Source organism: Dendropsophus ebraccatus, chromosome 12, assembly GCF_027789765.1.
Source record: "Dendropsophus ebraccatus isolate aDenEbr1 chromosome 12, aDenEbr1.pat, whole genome shotgun sequence".
In the NCBI taxonomy this organism is placed as follows: Eukaryota; Metazoa; Chordata; class Amphibia; order Anura; family Hylidae; genus Dendropsophus; species Dendropsophus ebraccatus.
This window is the reverse complement of record NC_091465.1, coordinates 37,954,138-37,972,338: the sequence shown is the minus strand read 5'-3', so window position 1 is coordinate 37,972,338 and position 18,201 is coordinate 37,954,138. Positions and strand designations below refer to the sequence as shown.

Here is an 18,201-nt window from a genome sequence, read left to right as displayed (position 1 = left end):
ATAGTGCGAAAAGAACAGCTGTCAAAAATGCATAAACTATGCAATGGAGACCCCAATAATGGGACTCCTACTAGTTACCCAAAAAGCCCCAATTCTTCCTCATCAGCTTATGGCCCATATCGAATATCTGTCAAAAATGCATGTTTACATTCATGCAGTATTAGGCTGGGTTCACACTACATACTGTATAACACAGCTCGTTCTGTGTCCGGGTCACAGAGCAGCCGGGGTTACTAGAGTGATAAACTTTGATTATATCTTAATGGGGGAATGGAAAAACATAAAATTCTGGCCTTTTATTCTTTTATCTTTTATGTTTATATATATTTATATTTTGTCATGCATGCTATATATGACAATATCAGGAATCAGTTCTAGTTTCATAAGCTGCCGAGGATTCCAAATATAATAGAATGTATCTATATTACCATTTCTCATCCATCTAACTCTTTATTTATTTATTTATTATTTTTTTCTTTCTTTTTTTTTTCTTGCAGACATAATGGTTGCATTTATTCTTCTTTTGCTTGGTTTAGCCAGTCAACAATGTCTTGGAATGAGGTTAAACTGCTCGACCCTTTATAATCGATATCCAGGTTTGTTGTACCTCCTTCTACATTTCTACTTGAAATGACTTTATTGATTAATAGTAATGAGCGAACATCCCAATGTTTGGTTCAGCATCCTCTAAAAGAAAAAAAGCATATGCACAAAAAATGGTAGCACATCACAAACATCTTTATTATAACACTGACATAGATACAAAAATACCACATAAATATATGAATGTACAGGAGTAGTAAAATGAGGGAGACAACACCCCAAATACTGCTCTACATTAAAAATACTAAAATGTCACCATAAGTCCTGCTGGTGTTCCAGCCAGGGCTAATCTACCACTCTGACTCTGGACTGTATGTACAATAACAAAAATCCAACATCTCTACCTAGACAGAGACCCGGTAAAACAAAATATAACCACAAATGATGGAGAATAGAAAAAGAAAAATAAGAAAAGATCACCATATGCAGTCCAACAGAATGAGAGTCAGATGGGATAAGAAATCACCCCATGCGTTCCGCCGTCTAGCAGCTTTCTTGGGGTTTATTGATTAATAGTGATGAGCGAACATCCCGATGTTTGGTTTGGATCCCGAACACGAACATAAAAAAATAATCATGATTGGTTTGTGTTTGCCGAACATTCACAAACAAATAACAAACATACGGTAGAAGTGTATGCTTCAGTCTACGCACATGCGTACAGATTATCAGGTGCAAAATGTAAATTATGCGATGGCGTAAATTGATCATTGTAACCATTATAACCATTCTGATCATCAAGCAAATTGTTCACGATCATTGAACACGAAAAATTAGCGTCATGTTCGTACGAACATACAAACACTTACAAACATGTTGGCTTATCACTATTGATTAACCCAACAGTCCTACCCTGTGATTTTACAGTGTTGTGTTGCATTCCAGTATTAAAATACACAGAAGATTTAGAACAGAAATCATTGCTTTACCTATAGCTATACTATACTGCTTTGTAATTATAATATTTTCTTACTTTTAGTGGACACTGATATTATGGTGAATTGTGGTCCATCAACAATTGTGTTGACCATCTCTGCGTGCCCAGTTCAGTATGCTGAGTTTGACCCCACTACCTTGGCTCTCAATGGGAAACGTAGCATGAACAGTTGTATTGGAGCTCTGGATACAACAGTTGATCCCCCAGTTGTAAAATTTGTTTTCCCATTAAATGACACAACAGAAAATGCATGTGGGAATACTATTGTGGTATGTACTAAAACCATAAGAACATATGATGTTTTTCTTACTTTACTTACCAGTTTTTTCATGTATGTATATGTAAAACCAACACATTATTTCAGCCAGAATTTTTTTTTTCCGACTATTTGTAGTGGGATTTACCAATTTCAAAGAACCTTCCAAATACTTTTGTACTTATTCACTTTTGCTGGAGTACCCCTTTAACCCCTTGACAACCTATGACGAAACCTTACGTCATGGCGCCGCTAGGAGGGTTCAGAGAGGAGTCACGCTTTTATCCCATTCTGAACCAGCCAGCTCTGGACGATTGTTGCCCCCCAGCTAATTAGGCATTTAAAGGGAACCAATCACCGGAAAAACGCATATAGAGCTTTTGAAATGTGCTGTTAGAGCACACAGCACACTTGCCACACGTGTTTTCATAGCCTCCGTGCCTTCCCGGTGTAAGCCGCAAAGTAACTTTATAAAACTGGTGCCCCGTATGCTAATTACCTGAGGTAGTCATCTGGGCGGTGTGCGGCTAGCAGGTAGTAACGGTCCCCTGGGTGTTCTTCTGCTGTAATCACGCCCCTCTGGGCGTGATTCAAATGGCGGAGTAGCTGTGACATTCTGATGCCGGACGCCGCAGCGCATGCGCAGTACAGCCGCTTTCATTCCGGCTGTACTGCGCCTGTGCAGAATAGCCTCGAATAGCCTGTGAGCCGGAGTTCGAGGCTATTCTGCACAGGCGCAGTCCAGCTGGAATGGAAGCGGCTGCACTGCGCATGCGCGGCGGCGTCCGGCATCAGTACGTAAGCGCGCCGACCTCGGGCATGGTTCGCTCCTGAGTGACGCCACAGCTACTCTGCCATTTGAATCACGCGCAGAGGGGCGTGATTACAGCGGAAGAACGCCCAGGGGACCATGACTACCTGCTAGCCGCACACCGCCCAGATGACTACCTCAGGTAATTAGCATACAGGGCACCAGTTTTATAAAGTTACTTTGCGGCTTACACCAGGACGGCACGGAGGCTATGAAAACACATGTGGCAAGTGTGCTGTGTGCTCTAACAGCACATTTCAAAAGCTCTATATGCGTTTTTCCGGTGATTGGTTCCCTTTAAATGCAGTTGTTAAAACTGACAGCTGCATTTAAATGCTGTTAAAAGTCCTCACCTGGTGGTCTAGCGGCTTTATGGCTCACCCACGCGGCGATCATGGAGGGGTCCTGGTTGTCTAGCACCGTTATGACAGTGATCCCGGCTCAGCAATCATTTACTATGGGCTCCAGCAGCCCATAGTAATCGGGTGCAGATAACATAGATCAACGCAGTACTGTGTTGATCTATGTAAACAATTAATGTATTATATATAGAAGACCCCTAGGGGGATTACATATTACTGTAAAAAAAGATTTTATAACTAAAAAATCCCATCCTATAATAAAAGTTTAAATCACCCCACTTTTCAAATTTATAAATACAAATAAATTAAAAAAACAACATATTTTTTATCGCCTTGTGCGGAATCGCTCAACCTATTAAAATATCACTTTCCTGATCTTGCACGGTAAACAATGTAAGCGCAAATAAATTCCAAAATGCTAAATTATTGGTCACATTAAATCAGAAAAAAATTGTAATAAAACGTGATAAAAAAAGTTGCATACATATGAGCAAGCTACTGATAGAAATGACAGATCATGGCACAAAAAATTACACCTCACACAGTATCTGAGCCCCCCAGAGTTTAAATAGAAATATTACTCCACCCTAATGTATGGAAATTTATGAAATTAAAAAATGTTTAGTATTTTAACTATTGTAGCAATGTTTATGACATATTTATTTTGGCTAGGATTAATCTTAAATGGTTGTTTACTCATTTATAATCATTTTATATTTTTTTTTATCATCGAATGTCCCCTAATGTTATACTTTTCTTCTTTTCTTTTTTAGATTGAGGATCACGCAGGAACTGGGGTTTTCCAATCTTTCTCAAACGTCCAAACAGTGGTTATCTCAGGTTATGTGAACACCCCGGATATAACCGATCCGATAATTACCTATAGCACAAACCTGAATTACAATTTCTCCTGCCATTACCCATTACAGTACATGCTTAACAACACTCAACTCTTGACGTGAGTATATGATTTTTAGCTGCATGGTTAAAAATTAAAGAGACAATTTCTTCTCTAGCAGTTAGTGTGGAAATACGTACTTGTCTAGTCCTTACGGTAGGAGAAATAGAAGATCATGGGCAACTACATTAGTTCCAGACCTTTCTTCATTAGTACATCTCATAAATGACTAAAAGGGCTGGTGAGAGATCTATTTAACCCTATAAGCGACCATCCATATGTGTTTTTACAGCAGTAAAACACAACAAGGGGCTTTAGGCTAGCCCACCACCTATTTATTGTGGCAGCCTAGCTTCCCGGCATAGGTCTCCTGTCCTGGGATTACAGGAGCTGGGCTATCAGTATGATAGTATGATTTCATATATCATCTTCCTAGACTTATAGAGTGTTACATGATGTAAATGCATTTGGGTTTTAACAGGATCAAATGTAAGTGATAATACTACAATTTTTTTTTATTGGCAGGTCTTCAGCAACAGTTGCTATCAAGACAGATAATGGAAGCTTCATCAGCACTTTGAGTATGCAGTTATTTAATGTAAGTAACCTAGTATCTTTAAATTAAACAAAATGTTCCTCCTCCAAAAGCTTAAAGAGAACCAATCACGGAAGAAATTAAAAAAAATTTTATTTTCTAATTCAATGTAATTATTTATTTAATTAACATTTGTAAATACTTTTATTTATTTTTTCGGCCGAGTTTTTGTGTTATTCACTTTTTAATTCACTGTCTCGCGCCGGCTCTTTTCAAAAGAGCCGGCTCGAGACAGGAAGCTCCCGTCATCCACAGCGGCAGCAATGCCGGCCGCCGCCATCTTGATTACGTCATTTGCGTTCCAGTGGTGGAACGCAAGTAGCGTAATCAAGATGGCGGCGGCCGGGCCGAACAAGAGGAACAGGTATAGTATAAGATACAGACTGCAACAGCAGTCTGTATCTTCATTTTGTCTATTTATGAAGATACAGACTGCCTTTGCAGTCTGTATCTTATACTTTACCTGATCCTCTTGTCCGTTGCAGTCTGATGCCGGGCGGCGCCATCTTGAATACGTCACTTGCGTTCCAGCGGTGGAACGCAAGCAACGTAATCAAGATGGCGGCGCCGGCCTTGCTGCAGCAAACAAGAGGAACAAGTAAAGTATAAGATACAGACTGCAAAGGCAGTCTGTATCTTCATAAATAGACTGCCTTTACAGTCTGTAGCTTATACTTTACCTGATCCTCTTGTTCGGTGCTGGAAGGCCGGGCGACGCCATCTTGAATACGTCACTTGCGTTCCAGCGGTGGAACGCAAGCGACGTAATCAAGATGGCGGCGCCGGCCTTGCTGCAGCAAACAAGAGGAACAGGTAAAGTATAAGATACAGACTGCAAAGGCAGTCTGTATCTTCATAAATAGACTGCCTTTACAGTCTGTAGCTTATACTTTACCTGATCCTCTTGTTCGGTGCTGGAAGGCCGGGCGACGCCATCTTGAATACGTCACTTGCGTTCCAGCGGTGAAACGCAAAGTGACGTCATCAAGATGGCGGCGCCCGGCCTTCGTTCAGCAAGCAAGAGAATTGGGTAAAGGGATAAGATACAGACTGCACAGGCAGTCTGTATCTTCTTAGATAGACTTAGGGAGAGATTTCCTTTGATAATAGGGATAGTGATTTTTAGGTGATTGGTCCTCTTTAAATTGGTGCTTATTTGCTGAGTCTCTATGGTGAAGACGGCCATAGACATTCCATAGAAGTAGGTTGATGGTTGAACAACGGTTGAGCAACTGATTACCTGTGAATGATTATTTCAACATTGCAGACATACACATTTCAGTCCAGTTTTGCCATTACAGTTGTTCCTACTGGCCATTCATGATCGAAAAATTACCAATGTTTCTGGGAACATACTTTCCCGGAAGATGGTTCATAGACAAACTATAGACCTCACAAACATGGCCGACTTATTTTTAGACAGTGATAGTCTATCATGGGTCAACTAAAACAATTTATTGTTAAATTTCAACTTCAGAACAATTGTTTTCATAAACTTTAATCTAATATGTATGGGTAAGGCTAGGTTCACACTACATTTTTAAAATCCATTTTTTTCTTGAATAAATGGATGCATTTGTGTGCATCCATTTTGATCTGTTTAAAAAAAAAACGTATCTAAACGCATCCTGTTTTTTTAACATACACAAAATATGGTCCACTACGTTTTTGTGAACGTTAAAAAAGGATGCATTTTGATCTGTTTTTTTAATAATGCAAGTTAATGGAAAAGCAGAAAAACAAATGCATCCGTTTTTCCATCCATATGAAATAAACAGATTGCAAAAACGTTATGTGAACCCGGCCTAATTTGCAGAGGTATTTCTATGTAATAAAAACCTAAATGTGCTACCTGTATAAAATAGCATACTCACTTGATGATGCTCGGTCAATGATGTAGAAACTCGCTGCAGCCAGTCACTGTTTGGGCATTGTTCATCTCTGCATTGTTCAACAATAAGCAAGGATATTATAAGCTCTAATCTAGTATATACATGCCATCATGACCTCTTTCAGACCATGTACAGTAATATATCATTGAAATAAGTCAATGTATTCTCTTATAGGATGTAAATATGACTGCTCCACTGCAATCAAATGGTAGTGCTCTTCCACTTAAAAAGAATGTGTATGTTCAAGTGATGGCCAATAACCTCACTGCCAAGTAAGTTGTCTTGTGGTTTCTACTTCATGACCAAAATTGCATTGGCGCTTATTGATAAGATGCTGTTCATTGGCTAAACTCTGACAGCACATTGCTGACCTTTATGCCTAACCAGAACGTTTTGTGTATTCAGTTCTACTCTGAGAAGATTATGGAAAGGGATTCTATCAGTGCGTTAGGGCATCCTGGCCTAGACTTTACACAGAAGTGGCTTTAATATGGTGCTCCAGTGTTTCCTAACCCGCTGATAGATTCCCTTACAATGAGTGGCAGGGGGAGCCCGTAAAGAGTATTAAAATAGGCTTCTTTTGGTGCTAGTTAACACAACCACATATCAGACCCTCTGGGACAGAAAGACTTAGGGGGAAATTTGTCAAACTGGTGTAAAGTAGAACTGGCTCAGTCGCCCCTAGCAACCAATCAGATTCCACCGTTCATTTTTTAAAGAATCTGTGAGGAATGAAAGGTGGAATCTGATTGGTTGCTAGGGGAAACTAAGCCAGTTCTACTTAACACCAGTTTGATAAATCTCCCCCTTAGTGCCATTTGGGATACTTAGACTTTTGGAGAAAATATTTATTCTAATAGATCTCAAAACCCACCTTAAGGGTACGCGTACCGGATCTGCAGCGGAGACCCGCTGCGGATCCTATACTGTAAAGCTGAATGGGTTCCATACACGCAGCAGATCCGCTGCATGTATGGGACCTGGCCCCTTTAAACCCCCCGGGGCCTGCAGCCCCGGCCCCAAGCATTTATTACCTGCTCGGCGCAGCGACTGTGTGTGAAGCTCCAGGCTCCCCTCGCTCCCTATCAGCCAATCAGGCAGCAGTGATTGGCTGATGAGGAGCAAGGGGAGCTTCCCACACAGCCGGTAAGCATATGGGCAGGTAACATATGCTCGGGGCTGCGGGGGGGGGGTTAAAGGGGCCAGGTCCCATACACGCAGTGGATCCGCTGCGTGTATGGGACCCATTCAGCTTCACAGTACAGGATCTGCAGCAGGTACCCTAAAAAGGAATACAACTACTACAGTATACCCCCCCCCATCTGTAGGGCCGCTACAGCAGCTAAATAGTTTGCCTTTATACATAAGCCCTTCATATAGATTATTTACACATGGCTTTCTATTAGCCAATGAGTTCTATAACTAATGGTTAGTATCTAAATACCTCCTACTTTTCCCCTATCCTGTGGATAGGGGAAATTTTATTTTTTCCTGGAACACCCCTTTAAGTCATAACTTAACTGTACATAACAGGTTTCCTTTCTTCTTTTAAGCTTCAATGTGCAACTGGATGAATGTTTTGCTACTCCATCACCCCTGGTGACAACTGATGCTACAAACAAATTCCCTTTGTTATCGGGGTATGTCTTAAAAGATCAAGACATTAAAAACAGTGGCCAATTTTATGAGAATAATACATGGCATTTACATAGTCTCTAAATGTCCTTAATGCCTTTTCTCTGCATAGGTGTTCCATTACAAATAAGACTCAAGTATTGTCCAATGGTCTTGGGAAATCAGCTCAGTTCACATTTGAGACCTTCCGTTTCTTGCAGCACAGTGGTCAGCCAACTTCTACCATCTACCTCCACTGTGCCGTAAGACTTTGTCAGCCTGATGTTTGTTTACAGCTGCAACAGGTATGTTGTTCACTATGTAAGGGTTTAGAGAGTACAAATGTGTGGCAATTGCTAAGGGCCGATTAGTATTCTCGCTTTGAATGCTCAGCTTATTAGTGCCCAAGTCCATTGTGTCTAGTGGCATTTTGGTACTCTGTGGTCTGCTACTCCTTTTGTCCTTTCCATGGTGTCCATTTCTGTAGTACCACACTCCCTGGTATCCATTACATTTGTTCTCAGGTTCCTGTTGTCCAACGCTTTCATAACCACTAGTGCTATTATTACCACTACGCGGAATTGTTAATAGATGGGATACACATTAATTTACCTAAAGGGGTTTTCCAATTGAAACTTATTTGGCCTCTGTCCCCCTAAGGGTTTCTTGATTGGTGCCTCGGCTCCTTTGTTATGAATGGAGCTACAGATCGGCACGTGACCCACAGCTCCATTCATTCTCTATAGAGCCGCAGGAAACAGTCGAGTCGAGTCAAGTCGAGAGTAGATAATGAATGGAGCTGTGGGTCACATGATCCAATGAATGGAGCGATCTCATACTTGTCCCCTATCCTGTGCATAGGGGACATATAAGCTTAAATTGAAAAGTACCTCTTTAGGATCTTTAGATTTGTATAAATTTATTTGTAAATCCTACTTACGTTTGTATCATTATAATTATTAGGCCGTATGAGACCGGCCGGTCCGTGACCCGGCCGGGTCATGGAACAGCCGGTCTCTGAAAACATTATCCTGGCGAGTACTACAGTACCGGCCGGATGATCTTTGCAGCTGCAGAGTTCTGATGCACGCCCGCATCAGAACTCTCCACTGCACACTATGGAGCTTGCGGCCAGATCCTCTTGCTCCACAGTGTGCGCTGACATGGTTTTCTGCGGCCGCTATTCAGTGAATAGCGGCTGCAGAAAACTGACATGTCAGTTGTTTGTGGCGCCGCTAGGGATCCGGGCCGGAGCGTATACTATGTGTATACGCTCCGGCCGGGATCCCATAGACAGCAAGGTAACGTATATTTTCATAATAATTACGTCCGTTATACGTTGTGTGAATATAGCCTTGTGCTATATTGAGCTGCATTAAAGGGAACCAATCACGCCGAAATTGCCCCCATTGATAAGGAAACGTGCTGGTACATCAGCCAGCACGCTTCCCAAACATCCCCCTGTCCCCTCCGTCCCCTCTTTTGTTAGCCCGTAATCTTACTTTTGTTATGTTCCGCGCCGTATGCTAATCAGCCCCAAGTAGTCAAGGTGGGCTGAACTAGTCAAGGTGGGCTGAACTAGTCAAGGTGGGCTGTACTAGTCAAGGTGGGCTGAACTAGTCAAGGTGGGCTGAACTAGTCAAGGTGGGCTGTACTAGTCACGGTCCTGGGCGCTGTAATCACGCCCAGAGGGGCGTGATTCAAAGACCTTCGCTCCACCGACGTCATCTCTGGCCCTTGCTCACGTCGTCGTCGCGCCGCGTCTTTCGCATGCGCAGTACGGCGGGAGAAGACGCTGACGTACTGCGCGTGCGCGGCGTGCGGAAGACGTCAGCGTTGGAACGCAAGCGCCGCCGACGTCTTCCGCACGCCGCGCACGCGCAGTACGTCAGCGTCTTCTCCCGCCGTACTGCGAAAGACGCGGCGCGCCGCCGATGTGAACGCGGGCCAGAGATGACGTCGGCGGAGCGAAGGTCTTTGAATCACGCCCCTCTGGGCGTGATTACAGCGCCCAGGACCGTGACTAGTACAGCCCACCTTGACTAGTTCAGCCCACCTTGACTACTTGGGGCTGATTAGCATACGGCGCGGGACATCACAAAAGTAAGATTACAGGCTAACAAAAGAGGGGACGGAGGGGACAAGGGGATGTTTGGGAAGCGTGCTGGCTGATGTACCAGCACGCTTCCTTATCAATGGGGGCAATTTCGGCGTGATTGGTTCCCTTTAATGTGCAGCATTGAGCTTCAATGAATTCCTGGTAAATATTAGCAGTTTTAATTGTAGGCTATGTATCTACTGTATATTCATTTTGTTATGGACAGCCTAGTATAAACAGTACATCAAGCTCTAACTTGGGTTCCTTATGCTTGAACAGAATTGTAACGGTAGGAGAAGGAGGAGAGCCGCAGGCACGGCAGCAACTGAGGGGACTACAGAAAGTGTTACAGTGTCTTCTGGCCCTATATATACCAAAGATGAAGGTAAGAGATGTGTAGAAGTTCTTCTCTCTCTGACTCTCTCTCTGTATGTAAGTGCTGCAATTTTTTTTCTACTCTATCTTTTTATCTGTCTACTATATAAAAAAAGTATTGGGACACCTGTTCATTACACCTATAGGAGTTTTTAGGACATCCCATTCTACAATAGGCATTAATATGGAGTCAGGCCACCCTTTGCAGTTATAACAGTTTCCACTCTTTCTACAAGGTTTCAGTTGTACCTGTGTTGTTATTGACGTGTAGAGACTGGTTACTAGTGATGGCCACAAGGGTCAGTTCAGGGTCTTGTTCTTTTTATTCTGTTTGTAAGTGACATAGAAGGAAGCTTGGTAGATAAGGTTTGTCACAAAGCTTGTTCTTGAGCCAAGTCGTCCACCTACATCAAAGGAAAATAATGACAATAGGGCAATGTTTTGTATTATCACCTCTAATATTTTCATATTTTGTAGCTTCCACAACTGACAGTGCAAGTCAAACAAGTAAGTGTATTTACATTGTATCTGCCTTATCACTAACAAATATAACTATAGGCTCATGTACAGTAGTATAATAATAATATATATATATATATATATATATATATATATATACTGTATATATATATATATATATATATATATATATATATGTATTTGCACAGCACCAAGATATTTTGAAGCATTTTACTACTCTAAAGGGGAACATATTCAGACAATGGGCTCTTTTATTGTTCTAATGCATAGTGAGGAAATACAGATAGTTTAATATTTCTCTAGAAAAACAAGGGCGGGCATTAGCACTTGTCACTTCCAAAAACTTTTGACATGTCCTATAGACACCAAAAACATACGTTGTCCAACAGCACCATTGAGTACAAATCCATATGGCAATGTAGAGACTGGATGCACTCTGGAGAGTTGACATTCCCAGATTAAGGCCTTTAAACTTATAAGGTGAATAAGTGTAATAGCATCCAAGATAGAGACAAATCTTCAAAACCCTTAATTATATCTCCAAGTACATTTCATGACAATCATGTTTGGTACAGACCCAGATGGGTTCAAATATAGCTCACATGTGCTTGGGAATACAATAAAGTTTTAAAGATTTACTACTCTATTACATGCTGTTGGGCTTATTGCCCTTGTATATTTAAAGGCCGTATTACATGGCTTGATCTACTGTACAGTAGGAACAAGGAGGTAACGAGCGCTGATCTGACAGATCAGTGCTCGCTTGCTCCTCGTCCCCCGCGGTATTACACGCACAGGCAGCAAGCGGGAGGCCAAGGGGAGCTGCAGGAGGGGCGGCCTGGATGATTCTTAGATAGTCCAGATGGACCACTGAGAGCGGTGGCTGCAGATATAACATGGAGCAATGGGCAGCAGACTATCGATGTTGTGACCGTTTTAATTCAACATGTTGGAAGACAACAATCAGCCAACATTGTGCATGTCGGTTGATCGTTGCCCTTTTACATGACCTAATACACTAAATGATTATCGGCTTGAACAGCCAGTAATCAGACAAATATGTCTAATAATCGCTTGGTGTAATATGACCTTTAGAGACAAAAATCTTAAGTTTTGATTAATGGGGGTGGGGTTGTTCAAATTCTCACCGATTGCTAGAACAAAGGGAGTAGCACGCAGCAGAGCACGTCTTTCCAACTCTGTACGCATGAAAGCAGATGGGCCTATGGTATTGCTACTGATGTCTGACTTGATTGCACGGACATTGCTGGAAGACATTGTGCTTTGTGGCCATTTCTCCTTGTTTATTACAGTGATTAGTGGGGATATAAACACCCGGACCCCCAACGATCAAACCTTTTGACATGTCTCTATGACATGCCAAAACCTTTTGGAAGTGACAGTGCCCATTTAATTTACAGCACACCTGCTGCTGTCCATCCATCCACATTTATTTAACCATTTACAGAAATAAGGATTACGTCTTGATTTATCTCTTCTAGGTATATCTGAAGTCAATCAGCTTCAGGGGACATTAATAGGACTCATTGTTGGAATCATCATTGCTGCGTTGTTGGGGGTGGCCCTCACCATTGGTAGCGTGTTTGTGTATAAAATGTCGCGGATCCGGACTCAGAATGAAAAGAATGGAGTCGACAACTTCACCTTTAGTGGAAAATAAGCACTTTACTGACTTGCTGCAGAGATCCCTATTCACTGTAATGGATACATTGAAATTCTGTGTATTATAATCTATTATGATGTTGCAATTTATGAAGAATAGTAGTCTTGATTTATTTGTGATATGTTAAAACTTACATATAAATCCAGATTTATTTTTGTGATTGCTTGTAAAATAAAAAAAGTAATTTTAATTTCAAGGAAGAACCATCGATTAAATCCTATTTAATGCAATACAAAGAGGACAGTGAGGCTAGCTTTGAGGTGCATCACCAGTTATACATAAATTTGATATGTTGGTACTATACAGGTCTATTTGCTATATACTACAGCAAATCTGATGATTCTCCTTCCACTTGGTTTTGGTCCTTACACTTGACTACCCTTAGTGATCTTATAAAGAAGGCACAGCAGGGTATATTTTTATTAATCATTGATTAGGAGCTGATTGGACTGGCCTTTGATCTCCCAAAAAACACATGAGAGATGCACAGTCTAACTGGAAAGGAAAACTGTCAGTCAAATGAATCAAGCAGCAGTGTTAACTCCAAGATTGCCAGAGCAAGCTAAGCGGATGGGGCTGAACAAACCAAACAGAAAACAAGCCAGTGTTCAGACAGGCCAATGAACACTGCAAAAAGTCGCACAACCCAGAAAATCAGTGTCTTCTCAGCCGCACAGGCACAGTCCTGACATCCATTCTACCATATACCCAAATTTTATGATCACTACGTGATCTAGGAACTACTGTAGTGCTAGTACAGAACATTGCTGCATTCACGACCAAATATACTCAAAGGCACAATAGGTCTGATGGTAATGTGTCTGCTAAGGATAAAATTTACATATAAAGACATTGGTCAGTATCAGCGAGATTTATCAAACATGGTGTAAAGTGAAACTGGCTCAGTCGCCCTTAGAAACCAATCAGATTCCACCTTTCATTCCTCACAGACTCTTTAGAAAATGAAAGGTAGAATCTGATTGGTTGCTAGGGGCCAGTTTCACTTTACACCATGTTTGATACATCTCCCCCTATGTGTAAATATACAAATATTGTGGATTTTATGCTGATAAAGTAGTCACAGAGCTGTGGGAATAAAAGGAGGACATCTGGGGGGAACACACAAAAGATTATAGAGGCATGGGGAGAGAAATGCAGCACTATGGGGGAGATTTATCAAACTGGTGTAAAGTAGAATTGTCTTGGTTACCCCTAGCAACCAATCAGATTCCACCTTGCATTTTCCAAAGAACCTGTGAGGAATAAAAAGTGGAATCTGATTGGTTGCTAGGGGCAACTAAGACAATTCTACTTTACACCAGTTTGATAAATCTCCCCCTATGTCTTGCTTCATTTTGTAAGGGGAGACAAAATGTACACCTGCTCCGCAGAAGTTGTAGTTTTCTGCATGGTTTATGCCTGTTTCCTGTGATAGCTTAGGTGTAAGAAGAGGCCACGATTATAGAAGATGTTAGTGTAGGGCTCCGGGCACACGGAGCAAAAGTGACGGAATTCTGCAGCAGAATTCTCTGCCGCGGAATGCCGCCAGCCTCCCTGTCATAATGATGGGACTATGGGAGGCTCTCGCGCCTCCTTTCTCCGCGCTGAAGAATGAATATGTTCATTTTTCAGCGCGGGAAAGGAGGTGTGCAAGCCTACCGCACAGGGCACATCACCCCATCAATCACAAGGGGGCGTCAGCTCCTGGTAAACTTGGACAAGTGCTGAGGCCACCGTCGGGTGCTGAGCCGCTCCCTTTACCTATAAGCATGCCTAATGGAAGGCTTATAGTCAGACAGGGCGCCCTGATTGACAGCGCAAGGTGACACTTGCTCCTCTCACTGTCAATCACTCTTGTGACAACAGGCAGCGTTATGCCTGCAGTCTCAAGAAGTTGCTGTATACCCTTCCTCCAGCGCTTTGACATCACTGTGCAACAGAACAGTGAGGTACAGAGTGGGGAAGAGAAGAGGGGATGCCAGAAGAGTTATTTTTGCACAGGGGGCACTGGAGACTATTGGGGCTGCTGGGGAGGGGACATACACCTGATGCTATAAGGTGACTGCAGGAGGAGGGGGGGGCTGATGCTACAGCAAGGGGGTTCATAGTAAAAAAGGGGAGCTAATATTATTATATGGGGCGGGGGGCTGATAACTGATACTATATGGTGACTGCAGGGGGAGGGAGGCTGATGCTACTATATGGGGGGAATGATACCTGATACTATATGGTGACTTCAGGGGGAGGGGGGAATGATACCTGATACTATATGGTGACTGCAGGGGGAGGGGGGCTGATACTACCATATGAGGGGGACTGATATCTGATAGCGCCAAAAGCAAATTCTGCACAGGGCGCCATCTACCCTAAGGCCGGCCCTGAGGCAGAGAAGGATACACTGAAGGAGCGGTGAGAGAGGTAGGAAGAAAACCAAGAGAGAACAGAGTCCTTAAAGGAGTGCTCCAGCGTGGGGGCACTTTTTTTGGGGACCGGGGAGGAGGTGGCTGAAATAAAAGACGTCCACTTACCTCCCCGGTTCCAGCGGCGGGTCCCGCATCACAGCGCTCCGGTGCCCGGTTCCTGGCCCTGTTCCTTGGTGAGAGCAGTTTCAGTGGAGTGAAGGGATCAGAAGCCAGAGTGTAGAGAGTCGAGAAGAGAGTTATCAGAGAGATAGCGGGTTAGGTGAAAATAGACCAGACGTTCCAGGAGTTTAGAGATGAAAGGAAGATTAGAGACAGGACGATAGTTGGCTGCACAGGAGGGGTCTAGAGAAGGTGTTTTTTTTGTAGTGGTGTTATAATAGAATGTTTGAATTGAAAGATGAAAGATGGCGCAAAACCCTGTTGTGGGAACATAGCCTCAAAGTGAAAAAATGCAATTATTTCAGTTAATATAACTACAGTTCATGTGGTAAAAGTTATGTGGTAGTGTCAGATTCACAGTTTGGGAAATGAGTGGACTGTTCTATTTCAGAGTTCAGAGACTGTTTAATGAAGGGATTTCTGGAACTGTGTGCAGTAGTAGCAGCCAAACATATCTAGTATATTACAAGCTGCAAAGGGACTGAAAGAGAAACCAAAACTTTATTTAATAGAAACTCTATCTTAATTAGTATCAGCAAATTCTCCGAATAAGCTGTTTTCCAGATGTCCCAAACAATCGGAAAGGGGATTCATCAGAGAAAATGACTTTACCCCAGTCCTCAGCAGTCCACTCCCTGTACCTTTTGCAGAATATCAGTCTGTACCTGATGTTTTTTCTGGAGAGAAGTGGCCCTCCTTGAGACCAGGCCTTGCTCCAAGAGTCTCCGCCTCACAGTGCATGCAGATGCACTCACACCTGCCTGCTGCCATTCCTGAGCAAGCTCTGCACTGCTGGTAGCCCGATCTCGCAGCTTAAACATTTTTAAAAGACGGTCCTGGCGCTTGCTGGACTTTCTTGGGTGCCCTGGAGCCTTTTTGCCAACAATGGAACCTCTCTCCTTGAAGTTCTTGACGATGCGAGAGATTGTTGACTGAGGGGCAATCTTTCTAGCTGCGATACTCTTCCCTGTTAGGCCATTTTTGTGCAGTGCAATGACGACTGCATGTGTTTCTTTAGAGATAACCATGGTTAACAGAAGAGAAACAATGATGCCAAGCACCAGCCTCCTTTTAAAGTGTCTAGTGGTGTCATTCTTACTTAATCATGACAGATTAATCTCCAGCTAATGGAGCAATCACTGAAACGATGTTAGCTGGTCCTTTTAAGGCAGGGCTGCAATGATGTTGAAATGTGTTTTGGGGGATAAAGTTCATTTTCTAGGCAAATATTGACGTTGCAAGTAATTGCTGATAAGCTGATCACTCTTTATAACATTCTGGAGTATGTGCAAATTGCCATTTTAAAAACTGAAGCATTAGACTTTGTAAAAATTAATATTTGTATCATTCTTAAAACTTTTGGCCATGACTGTACTTAATGACTGGGTGACATTTTCCTCCCAGTAATGGTATGAGGGATAGGCATAAGGACTGAAATACTAAGTCAGACGAGCCTAGTCACACCAGAATACATTAGAACAAAATCACAAAACAGAGACAAAGTCAAATATAAAGGTAAAAAAAATATAGAAAAAAAAACAGTCCTTACATCCAGGGGAATAAGTGTATAAACATGGGACACCAAAACGCTCCACTAGTGCTCATGTTTCCAGCAACATATTGTAATAGTAAACTCAGCTGTTTCCCATTATCAGATACATCATCTCATCTGCCAAAATTCTCCAAAATGAAAGTGCAACTTAACCCACACATAAATCATGCACCAAATGTCCTATAAATATGGATTCACTGTCCTTAGACCGAAGAGTCCCAAGACCTCTAGTGGAACCAGTCACAGACTGCTGTGGGATCCTTGTTAAAGAGTAAGTAACTTTATGCTGGATATGAGAGGTTAAAAAATGATACATATATATTTCTATAATATTAATTTATGTGTTTGTAACAGTTATGTGTAATTTGGTAGATAAGATGCAAATTGTATAGTATTCTTATTGATGGTAGCCTACATGTTCACCAGTTAATAACTGCTGAGCGATCTTCGGTGCTCCCATAATAATGAATGTAGTGTATGTCAGATCTGTGCATTGCACAAGACCAGCTCAAGGTTTCCCACTTTCCTATGAAAACTAATAAATGTTTGCAAAAAGTGAACTAATGTAGCTTACCATTGTTAGTAGTTTCTGATGTGCCCGTTTCCGGATGCTTCCTTGCTCCCCCATCCTGCCAGTGCAAACTGATAAGATGGCTGCATACAGAGGGGCATGTGACGTACAGTATGTGCACGGACATGCAGATGTCACACAAAGGTTATTAAATCCCTCCCCCCCTTGTTTCAAGGGTGCAATCCCCTCTTCAAGAGCCTGATTAAGAGGGGATTGCACTCTTGAAACACGTCGCATTGAATAAAAACCTAAACTTGATGCTACACTAGTGCCCGGAGTTCAGATAAAGCACAGGGGAACGTGGCCGGTGTTCCAGAGGGGGTGCTTGTGCCATACAAATTTCACCATCTTCTTCCCTGTACTGATCCCCTATAATACGATGTTCTCAGCTATGACAACATAGGAAACCTGACATAGCTGCTTTAATTTTAAGCATATCATAGGGATATCTATATGTCGTGTGTATATATATATATATATATATATATATATATATGGTTTTAGCAATACAGATTTTGTATAGATTGGGATCTCTGGTCAGTGCCCTGTCTAAAGCTTGCGAGGGTTGTTCACAATTAGAAACTTGGGTAGAGCTGGGAATACCAGACACCTATTGCATTGATGGCAAAAGTAGATACATTTGCAGCCTTGATGACTTTTTTTTACCCTTTTATCCCGCTCAAAGAGATGCCTAGAAGCCTGCTGCTTACTGTTTCTATATTCAACACAATAGGGGGGATCCATCAGCATTTCTTTTGCAGGTCTAGTGAGTACAGTGCACTAGATTGAGATAAGCCAAGTTTTTAAAGGATCATGACACCTTATAAATTCAGTAAAGTGAAACTTCTTAAGACAAAACTTAAAGGGACTCTGTCCCCTCCAATACTCCCT

General features: G+C 42.2%; 1 protein-coding gene across 1 annotated transcript; it reads left to right on the top strand.

Annotated features, from left to right (window-relative positions):
- Positions 1 to 502: 502 nt before the first annotated feature.
- LOC138769874 (zona pellucida-like domain-containing protein 1) lies at positions 503 to 12,647 on the top strand. The gene is made up of 10 exons (XM_069948597.1): positions 503 to 596; positions 1,583 to 1,809; positions 3,743 to 3,927; positions 4,393 to 4,465; positions 6,529 to 6,626; positions 7,908 to 7,994; positions 8,102 to 8,280; positions 8,717 to 8,733; positions 10,346 to 10,451; positions 12,397 to 12,647. The coding sequence occupies exons 1-10, from the start codon at positions 503 to 505 to the stop codon at positions 12,600 to 12,602; spliced, it is 1,272 nt and encodes a 423-aa protein (XP_069804698.1). The 3' UTR covers positions 12,603 to 12,647.
- Positions 12,648 to 18,201: the final 5,554 nt, after the last annotated feature.